This window comes from Chelon labrosus (genome assembly GCF_963514085.1).
Source record: "Chelon labrosus genome assembly, chromosome: 3".
In the NCBI taxonomy this organism is placed as follows: Eukaryota; Metazoa; Chordata; class Actinopteri; order Mugiliformes; family Mugilidae; genus Chelon; species Chelon labrosus.
The window spans coordinates 28,680,273-28,697,293 of NC_140339.1; the positions used below are offsets into that span (position 1 = coordinate 28,680,273).

A 17,021-nucleotide genomic window follows, 5' to 3' on the forward strand; every position below is an offset into this window, starting at 1 on the left:
AAAGAATTGTGGAATATATCACAGTCATGGTGCTACAACAGCAATGACGTTTAGGAGGTATATATGGCTGTGAGTGTTGTGACTGGAGGGCTTTTAATAATTTTTCCTATTAATGAATCCCTGGCTGGTTCATCTACATATATTACAGTTCATGTGATTATTTATTTCTTAATGTAATTGTTTTAATTATGTCCTGGGACGTTTTTAGAAAATTTCACTTGGAAAAGCAGACCTATTTAGCCAGTAACATCTCCACAACTGGTAGGCCAAAGTGAACCATCCAATACCTATTTCAGAGAGTCACAGGGGGTGGGTATAGACCATCACAGTGGTACCCACTAAACAGCAGGGTCTATCACAGAGACAAACAACAGTCACACACATGAAAACCTATGGCCATTTTAGAATCACCAATGCACGCAGCAAGCATGTCTTTGGAACGTGGGAGAAAGTCGACGTATGCACGGGGAGATCAAAGTCTAGTGTAGTAGGAAAAAATACAGCACCTCTGCATTCAATTGGATAGTCCTACAACCAATCAAAAGAGGTGTTTGCCATGAAGCAAACTTCTCCAACAGCAACCACTTTGTCGTAAACAAATTAAACTCCACTGTGCTCAGACGATGTTTATGACTATGTCGCTGGTACTTTTCTGACCGCTATAAAGCCCACTCAAAGCAGAGTGACTGCAGACCAACTTACCCAATAGAAAATCTTTTGTATTCAAGAGAGAACATAGCAGATTCTAACCTGAACTTACTTGCTATGAGAGGAGAGTGCAAAGCGATAAGAGACACTAGGGAAAATGTATCACCAAGCCACACTGACATTTGAAAATCAAAAAAATCTAAAATTTACTTTTCACTTTCACCAAATCAAAACGGTAAATATCTAATTATCACTGTAAGGGTGGCTGTGACTTGGAAGGTGGAGCAGGTTGTCCACAAACCGGAGGGTTAGCAGTTTGATCCACAGGACATGCCACATGCCAAAGTGTAGTTGAGCAAGACACTGAACCCCCGCTTGCTTCCAGTGGTGTGTGCTTGTGTGAATGAATGGGTAGATGTGTCACTGTGACAGTAAAGTGCTTTCAGTATCAATGGGTAGAAAAGAGCTACATAAAAAGACCACTGAACACTGCAACAAAGCACAACTAAAGTTGCATCCATTTTAGTCGTACTACAAAGACAGGAGAAACACCTTGTTATTCAGGAGAAACAAACAAAAAAACATCTTGAGCTAACACACATCAAAGAGGCAAAGCAGAGACTAATAGTAAAAGCCCTGATCATCTTACAGAGTAGGAGAAAACACCTTCAAGATTGACATCAGTTGCATCCAACTGCTTCTCACCTGAGGAAGTTCTCCAGGTCATCGCGGCTGCAGGAGGACCAGGACAGGTCGCTGGGGTTTCTTCCTTTCACCCATTCACCAGACATGATATGGGAGTGGCCAGTGCAGGTGGCATGGTCGTCGTCGTGGCTCATCCCCATGCTGACAACGAGACAGCAATACATAGACAGTGAGTCAGTGAGATGTATGTGATGTTTTTGGCATGTGCCCGGTATACTGATTATCTTGGGAACTAAAAACTAACTAAAGTCCTTTCCATTGTCACTGAGCTAAGAGGACAGCCAGATCAGAATAGTTCTGACTGAGATGATAATTTTTATTTAGCTGTGCCGTCATTTGTCTGTGGTTAAACAGCAATACAAGTCTTTAATGTTTGGAAGGACATGAAGCTTAGCTTGAATGTTCTGCATATACAGCCATGTGCCACGGTAGTACATACCATGTTGGTTTTTAGGACGTATTTGGACAAGAAAGCATTTGAGACACTTTGAAAAGTTGCCTACGGGGAAGAGGAAGGAGTTTTTATTGTACACATCATACATTATTTGAATACCATTAGGGTAGATGAGACTCTATTTGTCCACCAGTCTCTGAAACTTAGCAGTCTTCCATGCAAAATTCCTTCAGTTTAAATATATTTGACCATTTCCTTGCATGTACTGCCCATTTCAAATTCCATAAGTGAAATTTCAATAAGGAAGATCTGTTCATTCTTTCTCTTTTGTTCCGTGGTTGATTTGTTTAATCTCTGCTGGTCCATTCTTGTTATCACCTCTGCTTTCCCAGGCTGTCGAAATCACTTGCACATGCTCAAATTCATTGGACTACTCCTGTCCAATGATATGTTTGCCTGTGTACTCTGGGCCAACCAGTCCAAAGTTCTCATTCTTTAAATTTATTCCAAATATTTCACACGCCTGTCGTGCAACCCTCTTTCTTCCAGTCTCCACATCACCCTGGTCATCCAGAAGGTCTCAACTAAAGCCTCCATCAGCTTATCTACTCCTCAGAGTAGACTCTGCTGTATCCTGTCCCCATCTGCTAACATCATCTGGGACAAGCTCTTATTACTTCAATAAATGTTGCTCTTTACTTCCAAATGTGCAAAAGCCACAAGGGGTGTATGAAGTAAAACAACGAAGAAATTAAAACCATTGAATAAATAAACAGAACTTTTTTTTAATAAAAACATAAATACTTTTACTCACACCACAATAGAAAACTAGTACAGAGAAGTGAATCCCCTTTGACCAGCAGCACACCCTACAGAAACACACCTGCAGCATACTGTAATGATGGTCAATAGTCCAACAGGACTTCTGTCTGTTCACTTGTGCACACACACACACACACACACAATGCATGTCTGTGCTACAGACACAAATAAAGAGCAATAGCGTGTGTGTGTGTGTGTGTGTGTATGTGCATGCACGCAGGTGTGAATGTGTCTCCAGTGCCAAAAGCCGTGACCTACATTTACAAATTAAAAACAACAACCTAGTCTGAACCCCGGGCACAGACTCAGAAACTAATAAATTACAAGTGCAGACTCTTTTTCCTAGCTGAAATGAAAACAATATATAATTATATTTGACACTGACTTCAAAGCAGACGGAATACATAAGGGTCTGAAAATTGTCCAACTGTATATTCTAACTAATCACAGTAATGTAATTTATGGATATTTATTATTATTAAAAGAGCACATAAATCACAACACATCTACTAAAGAACATCATGTCTGTGTGGAGAGGATTAGGCCTGAGCATGAATTTATAGTTGGTTGGTTGGTTAGTTTTTGAAAGTCTACGTAAACAATTTTTTTCCTGCGGTTCAAACCATTGACTGTATAAAGGTGGATGGCAGAACAATCATTCATTCATTCATTCATCTTCTGTAACCACTTGTCCTGTGAAGGGTCGCAGGGGGGCTGGAGCCTATGCCAGCTGTCATTGGGCGAGAGGCGGGGTACACCCTGGACAGGTCTCCACTCTATTACAGGGCTAACACAGAGAGACAGACAACCATTCACGCTCACATACACACCTACGGCCAATTTAGAATCACCAATGAACATAATGAGCATGTCTTTGGACAGTGGGAGGAGTACCCGGAGAGAACCTACGCAGACACGGGGAGAACATGCAAACTCCACACAGAAAGGCCCAGTCGGCCCATAGATTCCAACCCGGAACCTTCTTGCTGTGAGGCATCAGTGCTAACCACCACGCCGAGGGCGGAACAGTTCCTCAAAAGTGAAGCCAAAGCAAGTAGAGCCCCCCCTGGTGTCTGGCTGCAGTATAGGTCATAAGCTCCACCCCCTCCATGTTAGTGGATAGGACATGGGCCAAACCAAAACACTAAAGTACACCTCAAATCATTTTTTTCCCAATGACGGTTTCTGTCATTTTAAGTAGTTAATAGAATGCTGATGCATACTGAAGTGTCTTCTGATATGTTTTGTTTCAGTTAGTTATTTGACGCTATAGAAACAGATGTGACTCCATGAAGCAGCAGTATCGTGAGAGTAGGAAAAAATGAATAAAAAAGAACGGCGTATACTCCAACGTTTCTTTGTACTGGAGCAGAGCGCAGTATTATTAAACGAAAATGCGAGTGAGTCTAGAGGAAGTGTGGGCGGGTCATCGATAACGCAGGTCCACGTGGCTCCATTCTCAGACTGTACTGTGCAGGCTCTGGCTCCAAATTCGCAAGATGGTGCCGTCCGTATCCCCAGGAAACTAGCATCAGCTTGCCCAATACAAGGAAGTGGGGACACATTGTCCATATTTATATACAGTCTATGGTCCACACCAAATAGGCGTAAAAATGACCACATCTGTTTGGTCATAGCACGCTGGTCTCTCCTGAATCATGTTGATCAGTTGGTCTGCAGTTCATTCATTCCAGATGATCATGTCATAGTTAAAATATTTGTATATAAGAATGTTCAGATGAGATGGAAAACAAGAAGAGCCTTCTGTGAGCCCTTTGCATTCCATCATTATGTTCTTCTCCTCTGTTACACTGGTTCACTAAGCTGAACAAGAAGATCTCTTTGACAGACTCATTCCACCACCAATTCCACATGTTGAATTGGCTTCTTGTCTTAAACAGATGCAGAAATTCTTGGACTAGTGCAAAGCTATCCTCACTAGCCTACCACGAAAATGACCAGAATGCAGCTAATCCATAATACTTCCACCAGTCCAAACAAGAAAGAAGTAACTGGTTTTTGTTACACACATTCTCGGATCCCTGAACTGGCTGCTAGGTCTTTTCAGAGTTTCAGAATGGTATTTCTTGTCTATAAAGGCTCAAATGACCTTCCTCCATTATCTCTTTGACTTATTCACTCAATATAAATGACTCTGAATTCTTAGGTCATTTTGTCAGGCCTTCAAATTGTTTAGGGAGTTAAAACAATAGTCAGTGAAGCAACTTGTAGTCCCATCTGCTGTAATACTGGTAAAAAGATGTGTTTCAGCAGTGTTAAAGACAGAAACTTCTCTTGTTTTCCAAGGGTTTCATACGTTTTATTATGTTTTGAGTGCTGGATTTCTCTTGATGATCATAACTTTGGTTAAGTCTTAAATACTACAACTACTTTTGGATTGCCATAACATTTGGTATGGATATTCACAATACCCACAAAATGGATTGTAATGACTTTGGTTTATGAATAAATACTTTCAAAACTAAGGAAATTCTCATCAGCCTCTGCTGTAGTGTGTGTTCACGGTCAGTGTTTGCATTTGCACACTGACCTCAGAGAATTGTCATGACATTATGCCATTAACTGCCAAATGTGTATATGTATACATGAAGCGTATACACTGTGTATTGTCAGTTTCCATCCCATATAATCTAGTATGCACAACCTATAAAACATAGTTCCATTAAAACGTCCATACAGCGACAGCCTTAGCTCAGAGTTTATACAAGCACCTTCAAGCTTTAATGGCTACTTGACACACAAGAAAAAAAAAAACCTTAAAGTGTGTGTGGATGAGCCAGTCTGTGCTTATGTAACACTACTGCCTTAATGTTTATGTGCATGGGCAGCCGTCAGATAGAATGTGTGCCAGCTTGTTACCTTTGCTGGCCCCCAGAGCTGGAACAGGGCTGCTCGATGAAAATGGTGATAACTCCTATGGAGTCTGGAACAACCACAAAGCTTCTACAAAGGCTCACACACTGGCATGATTTCCAGGTGAATGTGGCATTAGCTCTGCATAACTGCACTGTCAATGAGGGCTTTATGTCCAGACTGCATGTTCCCAGATTTAACAAGCATCTTAGTGCCAGACAAGTGAAGAAATAATAACCTGAGCTGGATAGTCATGGTTATTTTTGCACTCATCCGCAAGTACAGGACACATACATATCAATAAATAAAATATTAAAATGTAAAACATTGGGAGTGTAGACTCCAGGCATGTGAGTACAGTGCTTGTAAAGAGTGCTAACTTTCACATTAATAGTTTTGTTTGGTAACTATTGCTTTCTTCATTTTGAAAACGTCAGCCCTCACCAAATGGAGGGGAAACAAGGTCCATACCAAGCTCCATGTAAGGCATTGTCTCCAGCTTGACTACATGAGGCATGTTAATATTCCTTTTTTGAGGTACTTGAATGATGAGGTTATTAGTTTAAATAACACAATTTAAATAACACAATGCAGTACAGCGCTGAAATTCAAAAGTTAAAAACTTATGCAACTTACTTGTGCCCCAGCTCATGAGCAACTGTAAAGGCCAAATTGAGTCCATTGTCTTCTGCTAACACACACTTCCTCTTGGCACTGCAGACCCCACCAAGATAAGCAATACCTGTAACACAGTGGCATGACAATGACTATAGTATACATAAAATAACAGGCACAGTTGTGTTGTAATGATTGAATCCAACACACATACATAAACATTAACACACTTGCATTTCTAGGCTGAGTGTCCCTTTTTAACTCAAAATATTGCTCCCCTCAGAATTTTCTACATTTCTACATTTCTACATAAAATAAAAGAGGACCCAGTCAAACAAATGAAACAGAAATATTATGCTTTCGTGTTTGTTTATTGAAGAGAATTAACTGAACCCTTGTTTTCAGTATCTGGTGTGACCTCCTTGTGCAGCAAGAACACCAACTAAATGTTTCAGTAACTGCTGATCAGTCATCTACAGCTGCTTTGAGCCCTTTCCTCAGAACTACTTCAGCTCTGAGATGTTGGTGGGTTTCCTGACATGAACGGCTTACTTCAGGTCCGTCCATAACATTTCTGTATTAAGATCAAGACTTTGACATGGCCATTTCAAAACATTCATTTTGTTCTTCTTTAACCATTCGTTTGTAGAATGACTTGTGTGCTTGCGGTCCTTGTCTTGCAGCATGACCCAGTTTCTCTTAAGATTCAGCTCATGGACAGATGTCCTTAGATTTTCTTTCAGAATTTTTTGGTATAATTCAGAAGTCATTAGTCCATCAATGATTACAAGCTGTCCTGGCACAGATGAAGCCAAGCAGACCCAAACAAGGGTCCACCCCCATGTTTCATGGACACAATGAGGTTCTGATGCTGGAAGCAGTGTTGTTTTTTCGTCTTCAGACATTACACCTCTCATTTAAGACAAACTATTCTACTTTATCTCATCTGTCCACAAAACATTTTCTTGTACACTTGCCCACATGATGTTTAGTAAACTGCAGACAGACAGAAATGTTCTTTCTGGAGACCAGTATCTTTGTCCTTGCCACTCTGTCATGAACACCATGGTTGTTCAGTTTTCTCCTGATGGTGAATTCATGAACATTAACATTAGTCAATGTGAGAGAGGTCTTTAGTTGCTTCGAAGTTACCCTGGGTTCCTTTTTCTGAGCTCTCAGACTATTACGCATCTTGTTTTTGGGGTGATCTTTGTTGGTCGACCACTTCTGTGGAGGGTAACAGTCGTCTTAAATCTCCTCCATTTGTTCTGTCTGACAGTGGATTCCAAACTCTTTAGAGAAGGTTTTGCAAGCTTTTCCAGCCTGATGATCAACAACAACTCTCTTTGATCTTAGTTCTTTGTCCGTGCAATCATACACTTCCACAAACATGTGTTGTGAAGATCAGACTGTGAAAAATCACAGATTTCTTTAAACAAAACAGAGCAACGGACAACATCAGAGTCTCATTACATTAATTGGGAACACTTCTCAACAGATGGACTCTAATTTGGCCTTGAAATTAACTTGTAATCATAGAGATGCACTTACTTTTGCAACTCACAGATATGTAATATTGGCTTATTTTGCTGACTAAAAAAACACCCAAGTATACAGTAGTATTTCGGTTTTATTTGTTTGATTGTGTTCGCTTTGTCCACTTTAAGGAAAATCTGCTGATGTCTTGAGTAATTTTTATGCAGAAATATAGGAAATTTTGAGAAGTGCCAATGCTTTTAAGCAGCACTGTATATGTTTATGAAGAATCCAAGATTTTCCAGATCTCAACAATACTGTCTTAATTCTGAACTATTTCAACCAGTGGTTTCAGAGACTAGAAGAAAGTAGAACAGCCTGAGGTCACAAGTCTTGTAGTCCTGATTAGGATGCTCTGTAACAATATCAACAATGATTAAATTGTCCCTTTGTATAGAAAACAGGTATAGAATTGATCAGTTAGAAAAGAAAGGTGTATTCAAACAAACTACATCATACCTGACAACTTAAATCATTAGGCAAGAAACATTTTCATGTTAATTCATTTCCTACAGTAGGTGATATTAATAAAAAGTAAATAAACGTTAAATTTCCACACTAAGTTCCACAGTATGAAAGAATCATGCTTCTGAATATAAAAAGTGTGAAGTGCTGCAATACTCAATGAACTGTACATTTTTTTTTTTTCTGATTAAAGCCTATTAAATAACATTTGTAAAGACAAATGTATTAGCAAAACTACATCTATTAAAGGTTTAGCAACTAAGAAGTAATGAAAAGTACATAAATATAAGTCAATAAGATAAGTCAAGAATAATAATCCATAGTCCAGTACACACCGATCAGGCATAACTTTAGGACCACTGACAGGAGAAGAAAATAACATTGACCATCTTGTGACAATTCAATGTTCTGCTTTTGGACCTGGTATTCATGTGGATGTTACTTAGACATGTGGGATGCAGCCTGACAGGCTGCATGCAAAAACGATTTAGGAACAACTCAAAAAAACATGAAGAACAGCACAAGGTGTTGACCTGGCCTCCAAATTCACTCGATCCCAAACCGATCAAGTATCTGTGGGATGATCCACAGAGGCCCCTCCCCTCAACCCATAGGACCCAAAGGCCCCCACTAACAACATTCTGTTGCCAGACATCGCAGGACGCCCTCAGAAGGCCCATGTCCATTCTCTGATGAGTCACAAAGTTTTGCAGGCACAAGGAAGACCTACACAATATTAGAAAGCTGGTCATAATGTTATGCCTGATCAGTTTAAGTTTGCAATGTCTGCTGTCTAACTGGGATGTTCTGCTCCCTCAAACTGCCATTGTCAGAGTTTATTGTCCACACTTTTAACCTGGCAGTGCGATGCACTAGTGTCAGTAACTAGACCAATGTACAGATCTGTTCCACTTCACATAAGCTTCTATATTATGGGTTCAAGTAATTTCTGCAAGGGCCACATACAGCTAGAATATCATCTGTATTTCTAATTTGTTGACAACATGTTTTTGTTTGTGACAATAGCCACATTGTAAAAAGTCCTTATTCAAACTGTAGGGAAACAACTGCACAATAATTTGGAACAACATGTGGAAGGTCTGTTGTTCAAAACCAGAGGTTCTGAACATGAATGACTGGAGTCAAGTAAGTCACACACGCTTTCTTTCTGCAAGTGAAGACAGGCCATGGAGGGTCATTTGAGTCCAGACAGGCATAAATTAAATCACTGACACGGATAAGACAATCAAAGCCAGATGATCTCTAAAGAAGAAGAGATTGGCAGAGAGAAAAAGGCGGACAGAGAGCCAGAAAGAAAACAAGATCAAGTTGTGGCCTTATTTGCCAGCAACGCAATCACATGTATTCCGTCACTGGTGCAAGACGTGAAGAGGCTTCAAGATCATGTCTATGTGAATAGACATACTAGGTGGTCACAAGAAATACAGAGGTGGAGAAGTTAAGGCCATTAGCCTATTAGGTGAGGTGAGTTTTCCTGTTGTCTCAAATTCTGTTGCAGTCTATTTTCAAGCTCAGATGACTGCAGTCTGTCTACATATAAAACAAGCAGGGTGTCAGCTGAAACAGTTTGACATGGAATGTCTTTCTGTTTGTCAGTTCAATACTGGTTAAGGGTCAATTTCCATCCACTGATTTATTGCAACACACCAATCTATGAGTCATCACTGTATATACACAAAGTGTCCATTTAAATCTACAATCGAACGCAAAAGACTCTATTCTGTTCAACTTGCATTACCCAGAACGGTAACGCTTTCTGAATCTTGATTCACCTACATCTTCATTAAAATACTTACCTGTCAGACGGAGGTAATACTTCTTTAGCATAAATCTTGAGGAATATTTTGATGGTTAACTGGTGACATAAGCCCAGAATTCCTTCCAATAGCAAAAGAAAAACAAAATAGACAACTAAAAGTAAGACTTACGTCAGCGTGCTGGCCTACACGTTTATGTAACGTGTTCCAGCTGTTTTGTTGCTATTTTTTTTTTTTATTATTATTCTAAATGGACTATGGATGAATTTCATCTATAAATTGGGTTTTATTTTTTTTGGAAGATAAAAACGGGTGTCAGCACATATTGATTTTACCTTTCGCTGATTTAATTAATACCGATTCTTCTAAAATATTTGCTTTGAGAAAAATGAATGCCTTGTGAAAACAAGAATTCCAAATCCATCAGTCTATTATCTCTGCATGTTTATTCTAACCTCCTCCAAAGAGCCCATCCCAGCAGTTAATCAGACTTGAGAATGTAGTCCAATAATTGTGAACAACAGAGTCAGGGATCTACTTCGCATTATGGACTTACTTTTTATTATTGAATAAAGGGATAAACCTTCAGTTTGAAATGAGAAGTTCTAATATATCATAACCTGTTCTAGCCAGTAAGTAGACAATGGTTGCTAATGTGAACTGAATAACAGTGACTATGAACCAGTGAGTTCCTCCAATCTCTTGATGATTGAATCTTGGGCAATTGTGCTCAAACGACTTATTTACCGAGATGAATGATGTCCTACAAGCCCTAACATAAAAAATGTACAGTGATATGACTCTTTGCTGTGTCTGTGAAGGTTTACAGTCATCCAGGTCATGGTATATAGATCAAAACAGACTCCTCCAAGTGCAGGTGAGTATACGGTTGTTACTGACCCTAGTGATGTGAGCGCCAGGTGGGCAACACCCACAGATGTTCCTATTAAAATCCCAACCACCCACCAGTCCTTTAGAACTGAACAAAGGATGAGTTAAGAAACGTCTTCAAGAAATCGCACAGGTCAGTGCGGGTCAGTTGCCCTTGTTTCCGCTTGTTTTTGGATACTCCGTTTGCTTTCAATCGAATCAAAACTGGCATTACATCATCACTGGTGACAGATTTACTGGATTTACTGGATAATTCTATCAGTTAAAACACTTTACTTATCATATTTCAGTCAACACACACAAGTATAACTGATGGATAAATGGCACAGATGCATAAATATGTAGACACGTCTTTTAAAACACGCACTGGCATTTCTTAAAGAAGTGAATTCATACAGCTTTCTATATATAGGATAAGTAGGAGATTTAATGTGATGTTTTATATGAGGTGAGAGGTACAATATGATAATAAGGTGTTTGCCAATTTCTGTATTTATTTTATTTTTGCCTGCTACACAGCACCTAACACAATTAAGTTTTAGATATAATCGTAATTATTTATAAATGGTTAACTCTATAATTATTTTTGTTTATGTCTTAGCATGTCTGGAGCAAGTAAGATAGAAGATAATGAAGGACATTTCTACATCACTTCATGTTGAATTGGGGAAATGTGCATGCCTCTACGCCTAGTTCCAGGATGACTGGTACATGCGCCTTTATGAATTTGACTTAAAAAATGGAGTTTTGGTCTTTAGGTTTCAGTTTTTTTGTTTCCATCTGGCTTGTAGAGTGAAAACTGATGCATATTGTTTGCATTTTCATATATACTTTTTCAGGTACCCCATATTTTATTATGTTTTGATCAGTCGTTTGGCTTTTGGTAATGAAATGACATGACGTAATGGCTCTTGGCTTCTGAAAATGATGTATAGAATGGACCGTTTAGTAAATTTTGGACTGGCCCCGACTCAGGCTTTAGGCATTTCTGGCTGAGGAAAACAGATGTTGGGCTGGACATTTGTTTTCTTTCCCCTTCAGTGAGTTGCTGTTTACAACCATGCATGACTAGCCAGCCATCTCATTTATGTGTGTATAATGTCTATGATCAGATGTAATTATAAGAAAGCATATTTTTCCTGGCTGTGTATTTACAGGACTGCTTAATTGTTTGGCAGAAGAAAGTGGTAGTAACAGATTTGTGAGACAGAGACTGTGTCAAGGAACATGTGCTGACTTTGCTTCGTGACTGACTCATCTTAAAATGTACAAGATGCTTTTCGTAAACCAGAGTCCCTTGACAATAAACCATATGTTTGTCTTACTACTTCAAAGTTGGCTGTACTGCTTTCAATGTATTTTGGCCTCTTGCCAACTCTGTGTGCACATCTTAACATCTGAGTTTAGTTTCTTTTTTCTAGTATATGTTAACACCCTTGCAAACAGGCCTATACATATACAGTGTACACAAGGGCTTTCAGTAGATTAAAATATTTATTTGCGATTAATCGCATGATTTCCTAGGTTAATCCCACCCTTTTTAAATCTGTTTCAAACGTACTTTGAAGGGATATTTTTCAGGATTGTATTACTCTTATTAAAATATCAACAAATTATACTTGCTTTATGCATATGTATGTTAGTCGTGTTTCAACAAACCAAAACAACGCCCAGGCGTCTCCATTGCAGTTAACCCAGCCGCTTAATCTGCTGTTATTCAGTTCACATCGACCGAGAAACTTTCTGATCTGACAGGTCTTTGAGCTAAACTTCAAAAGGCCCATTTCTTCATCCACCGCTGCTATTTTTTTCTGCTTATATTCTTCTTCTTCTGCTTCTTTTGGAATTTTTGTCAGTTTAGACTCTATTCTGCCTTCCGCAAGATAAAATTATTTACTACAGCTGCACTTCAGGTTCTGCTTGCTTTCCATAGCGTCATTGCTGCTTTGATCACTTACTAGTTTCCCAAAGTATGGTCAGGCCGAGGCAATAATAACAGAATGTGTTAAGTGCCTTAAAAAAGTGCAGTTTAAACGGAATTACGCATTATTAACAGCCCTAATACAGGGACATTTTTGCTTGCAAATTTTGATTAATTCAGCCAGTAAAAGTAATAACACACGGTTATAAGCAAAAAAGAAAAAGAATTTACCCGGTAATCAGGAACTACATATGATGTTTTTAATTTTGTAATAAAATGGTTACATTTTAAAGGGTTCATTTTAAAAAATAATCTTATTTTAATGTTATTTTTGACTACAAGCAATCAGACACTAATGCACACGTGTTACAGGCACAGAAATAGGACACAAACAGAACCTCTGGTTGAGTCTGCTGAGTGAGCAGCTTTCATTGGAATGAATGACCCATCATGTTTGGTCCATGGAGCTAGGTCCTCATTTGCTGGTCAGATTCCCTTTAAATGAGACTGGATGCTAGGCCTGAGCAAACCCTTACCGCACTGACCCAATAAAGCCCGTGTGAATAAAACAAAGCTGATTGTCGAGGCTCCACAGTGAGGTCAGAGGTGTGGCCGAGATTTTCTGCATTATCAAAGATCCGTTGAAGCCAGCACTTCTGAGGCTAAAGCCCCGGGACAAAGACCTGTGATCCACAGCGCTGTGTTAGGTTTTGACTTGGTGTTAGGGTCTAGCTGGCTGATCAAACAGCTATGTGTTGGCTCACATAGCTGGCGGCATATCGAGCCAGACAGCCTCAAAAAGCCACTAAGCCTCACCAGGCCTCTGGACTCACAGCACTGGGTTGCCCACAAGCAGCTTCGGCCAGTCATTTATTTTGCGCTAATTAGCCGTTACAACATGAAGGGCCTTTCATTGAGCCACTGAATCCTGGGCAGTCAAAGCTCCCAATGCTGACAACCCAGACCTGAGTCAGCCTGGAAGAGACGCTTTGTTCACCCTCTCACACACACACACACACACACACACATACACACAAACACGCACACACACTTGCACATAAAACATACAAATACTTGTTCACCCTAAACTGACCCCAAGGGCCTTTATGTCACACTAACCTCCCCCAGCGAAACAAAACTTTACACACATACACTGTACACAGATGAATGCACGTGCAGTGGCATAGACTAAACTATTTATAACTTAGCCCAGAGACTGACACTAACAACTAGGCACGAATAAAAACGCAAAAAGACAGAGATACACAAAGCCACATGCACTGATATAAACAAATTCAGCAGCTCTGGTACAAACTGCTCCTTACAGCTTCAAATGTTATTGTTGAATCTGTTAGAGAGGTGGAATCAACTACATCTTAAAACGTGAAAGCTTTCAGCATTCAGTCTTCCGTCATGAAGTCAGAAATAGTTGCAGTGAAGAGGGTCACTTCTATGCTGGACTTTAAATGTTCATCTGTCAGTTAAAAATGTACATTTCATTTAATAAGCCAGATGACAGAATCTTAAAAAACAGGGTACATTGGGCAACTGGATGGTTGCTGCATTCACCTAGCCTGGTAGCCAGTCCGACTTCCCTTAGCCACACAACAGTTTTGCTGGGGAAAGCTGGTCGGAAGTCACTCCTTTAGGAACTGATTAGGCTCCAACTAAGATCTGCTAGGGTAATTAAATAATTTGGGTGGGATTTATGTGGTGATGGACAAAAGAATAACACCAATGTAGTCATACAAATCACCTGAGCACAACTGAATCTGTTCTCAACAAAATAGCTCTGATTGGTTGTAGTACTATCCATTTGCGTGTTGAGATATTTTTTCTCTTTATCGGTTGAAACATGCCCCATAATGAAATCTAAATGTTGTGTTACCAGATTCATATTCTGATGAGAATTCAGTGTGACTATGCCAGGCTTATGCCATTAGGCGTTCTGGACCAAGATATTTTATAATGGGATTTTCTTTTAATTGTCACCCATCTGTATGCTGGCCCAAATAAAACAATATATTTTGAGGAGAGCTAGGTGAAGAATATTTCCCCTCATTTGTTTTTAAAACAGTATTTTTAGCTACCAAGATTAGTTTTGTGGAATAATTGGACATAAACAAACTTGACCAAAGGGTGACACATTTGGCTGACAGCAGAGTGGGAAATAATCCTTTGGTCTCAGACCCTGGTGGCTTATCAGTATATTTGACTGAACTGGAGCTGCAGCAATTTTTGGTCACTTTTCATTAACAATTAACTTAATTTTCATGTTTGCTGTTATAATGTTGTAACTAAGTTTTGCAAATCCTATATGAAAAGTCAGTACAATTTTCAGTTTGGCCTTTTGGACAAGGTGTTGTCACATTTAAAACATCTACCAACATGCATGCTGATAAGGAAGTTGTTTGGCTAGTTGTCCTAACTATATAATGACACTGTAGCTGTGTTTGGTTCAGAGTGGCATTTTTCTTAGATATTGCAGGGTTGAGATGCCAACAGCTCTGCAAATGACACTACTCTTTGCTCTACAAATGACACTACACATTTTTGGGTCATTCATGAATAACAGCATGTATAAAGCATGCATCAGAGAACGAGCAGTCTGTGGCAGAGAACAAAATACACCCAATTAGCATTTTGCATCTAAAAGGACAGATTCAGGAACCTCATAATTACCTTGACCGTACTGTGGACATGGATCCATGTCAAATTTCACAAAAAGCTGCAATTTCCTCTAAACACATACAGTCAGATATCATATATGTATAATAGAACATGAAGGAATGCGAGTCTGTTTACTTATAAGAACATTTAAGTGAAGAAAGGTCAGTCAGGATTTACTTTTCTCTTACAGTACGCTATCTTGTGCACATTTTATGTTATATTATTTAGAACTTAAATATACAAAGGCATATCCTGTCTCTTTAAGCGTGTGGTTGACAGTGATGGACACACCACTAACCCAGAGTAAAGTCATTTTACTTAGCAAAGTCTTTTAGCTACCTTTTCAAGCAACAGGAGAAATAAAAAAACACCGACCTGTAGGGCTTCTAAAAAGGGAATATGATTAATATAATGAACTAGGTGTAAAAAACTTGACGGGGCATGGTAACACAGACTAGATTGGTTGGAAGACACCCCATGAGCAACCTATGGACAAGTCCACCTGGAGGCCAATGTTCCATGGCCTCATTTGTTATGTATTTGTAGGCCTTATGACGTGGAGAGAGGAAACACGGGTGGCAAGGGTATTTGAAGCAGGACCTTTTATGAGTGCTGTGATTATAGCGTGGCTCAACGTGTGTTACACACTTTGGGCTTGCTTGAACAAAGAGCAGGAGTGTTCTCATTGTGCAGGAAGATTAGCAGATTGAGAGTATTATGGTAGGGTAGAGCTGTGCAGGGGCAGGCATGGCCAGGAGCTACCACAATGCCCCGCAACACTGCACTGCCTCTGTCTACATGTAAAGTACTTCCATTACCTCATAGCTATGTGCGTGCTGATAATATGTGATAATGTGCAGGAAGTAGTGCTATTTAGGGTAAGACTAAGATGTGGAGCCAATAAGAGCAGTAAGTTTCATCCAATTCTCCACCACCCTCTGTTGTGTGTCTGACCAATACACCATACAACACTAGGACCCTAGTAGATCTACCAGAGATTTGTGAAATCTTCTCATATAGTCCGTTAATGATGCACTGGCAGTGTTTAGCTGCACACACACCAGAGTAAAATAAACACAGTAATGTAAATTCAAATGTGAAAAAAAAAGACCGGCTGTCATAATAGACTCTCTAATTAAAAAAATCTGTTCAATTGTATTTATGTGGTGTTATTCACATATACAATACATTTGTATAGTGTAAAATACTATCCATATTAACTCATGGGTAAAAAAATGGTACAAATGTTTTTTAGGTTTTTCGTACTGGGTTTTTCGTAGGGAGGTGTTGAGTCAATCGGGCAATTGGGTATGTAGCAATATTGCTAAAATGTGTTGCATTCCTACAAAACCAACATGTAGTGTATATCTAATCTTGTATGTCTTACTTATTAGGACCTGGTTTAACCCAAACCACGATCTCATCAACTTGTGTCAATGTTTTGTCTGTCATAAAATGGTTTTACAAGGCTTGGATAAATGAGTTTGTCCTGGTGCCAGGAATTTTCAGCAGATGTTTCTGTACGTCATTCTGCAGGACCAGCAAACAACTTGGTTTGCAATTTCATTTGGAGGACTTGTTGCGACCATCTGGTTGGAGTACCGCTATAGTTTTGTTGGCACTCAGCATTGATTTAACGGGAAAAAAACACTTCTTGCAGAGGTCGAGGATATGCAGACTTTAAATTCAGTTTTCAGATTGA

General features: G+C 39.4%; 1 protein-coding gene across 1 annotated transcript in view; it reads right to left on the reverse strand.

Annotated features, from left to right (window-relative positions):
- Positions 1-17,021, reverse strand: part of adamts17 (ADAM metallopeptidase with thrombospondin type 1 motif, 17) — a 92,977-nt gene that overhangs the window by 41,494 nt on the left and 34,462 nt on the right. Inside the window, exons 8-9 of the mRNA XM_084574984.1 lie at positions 6,080-6,185; positions 1,354-1,494 (exon numbers count right to left, since the gene is read on the reverse strand). Coding sequence (XP_084431110.1) covers positions 1,354-1,494; positions 6,080-6,185 — 247 coding nt within the window. The remainder of the gene's footprint in view (positions 1-1,353; positions 1,495-6,079; positions 6,186-17,021) is intronic.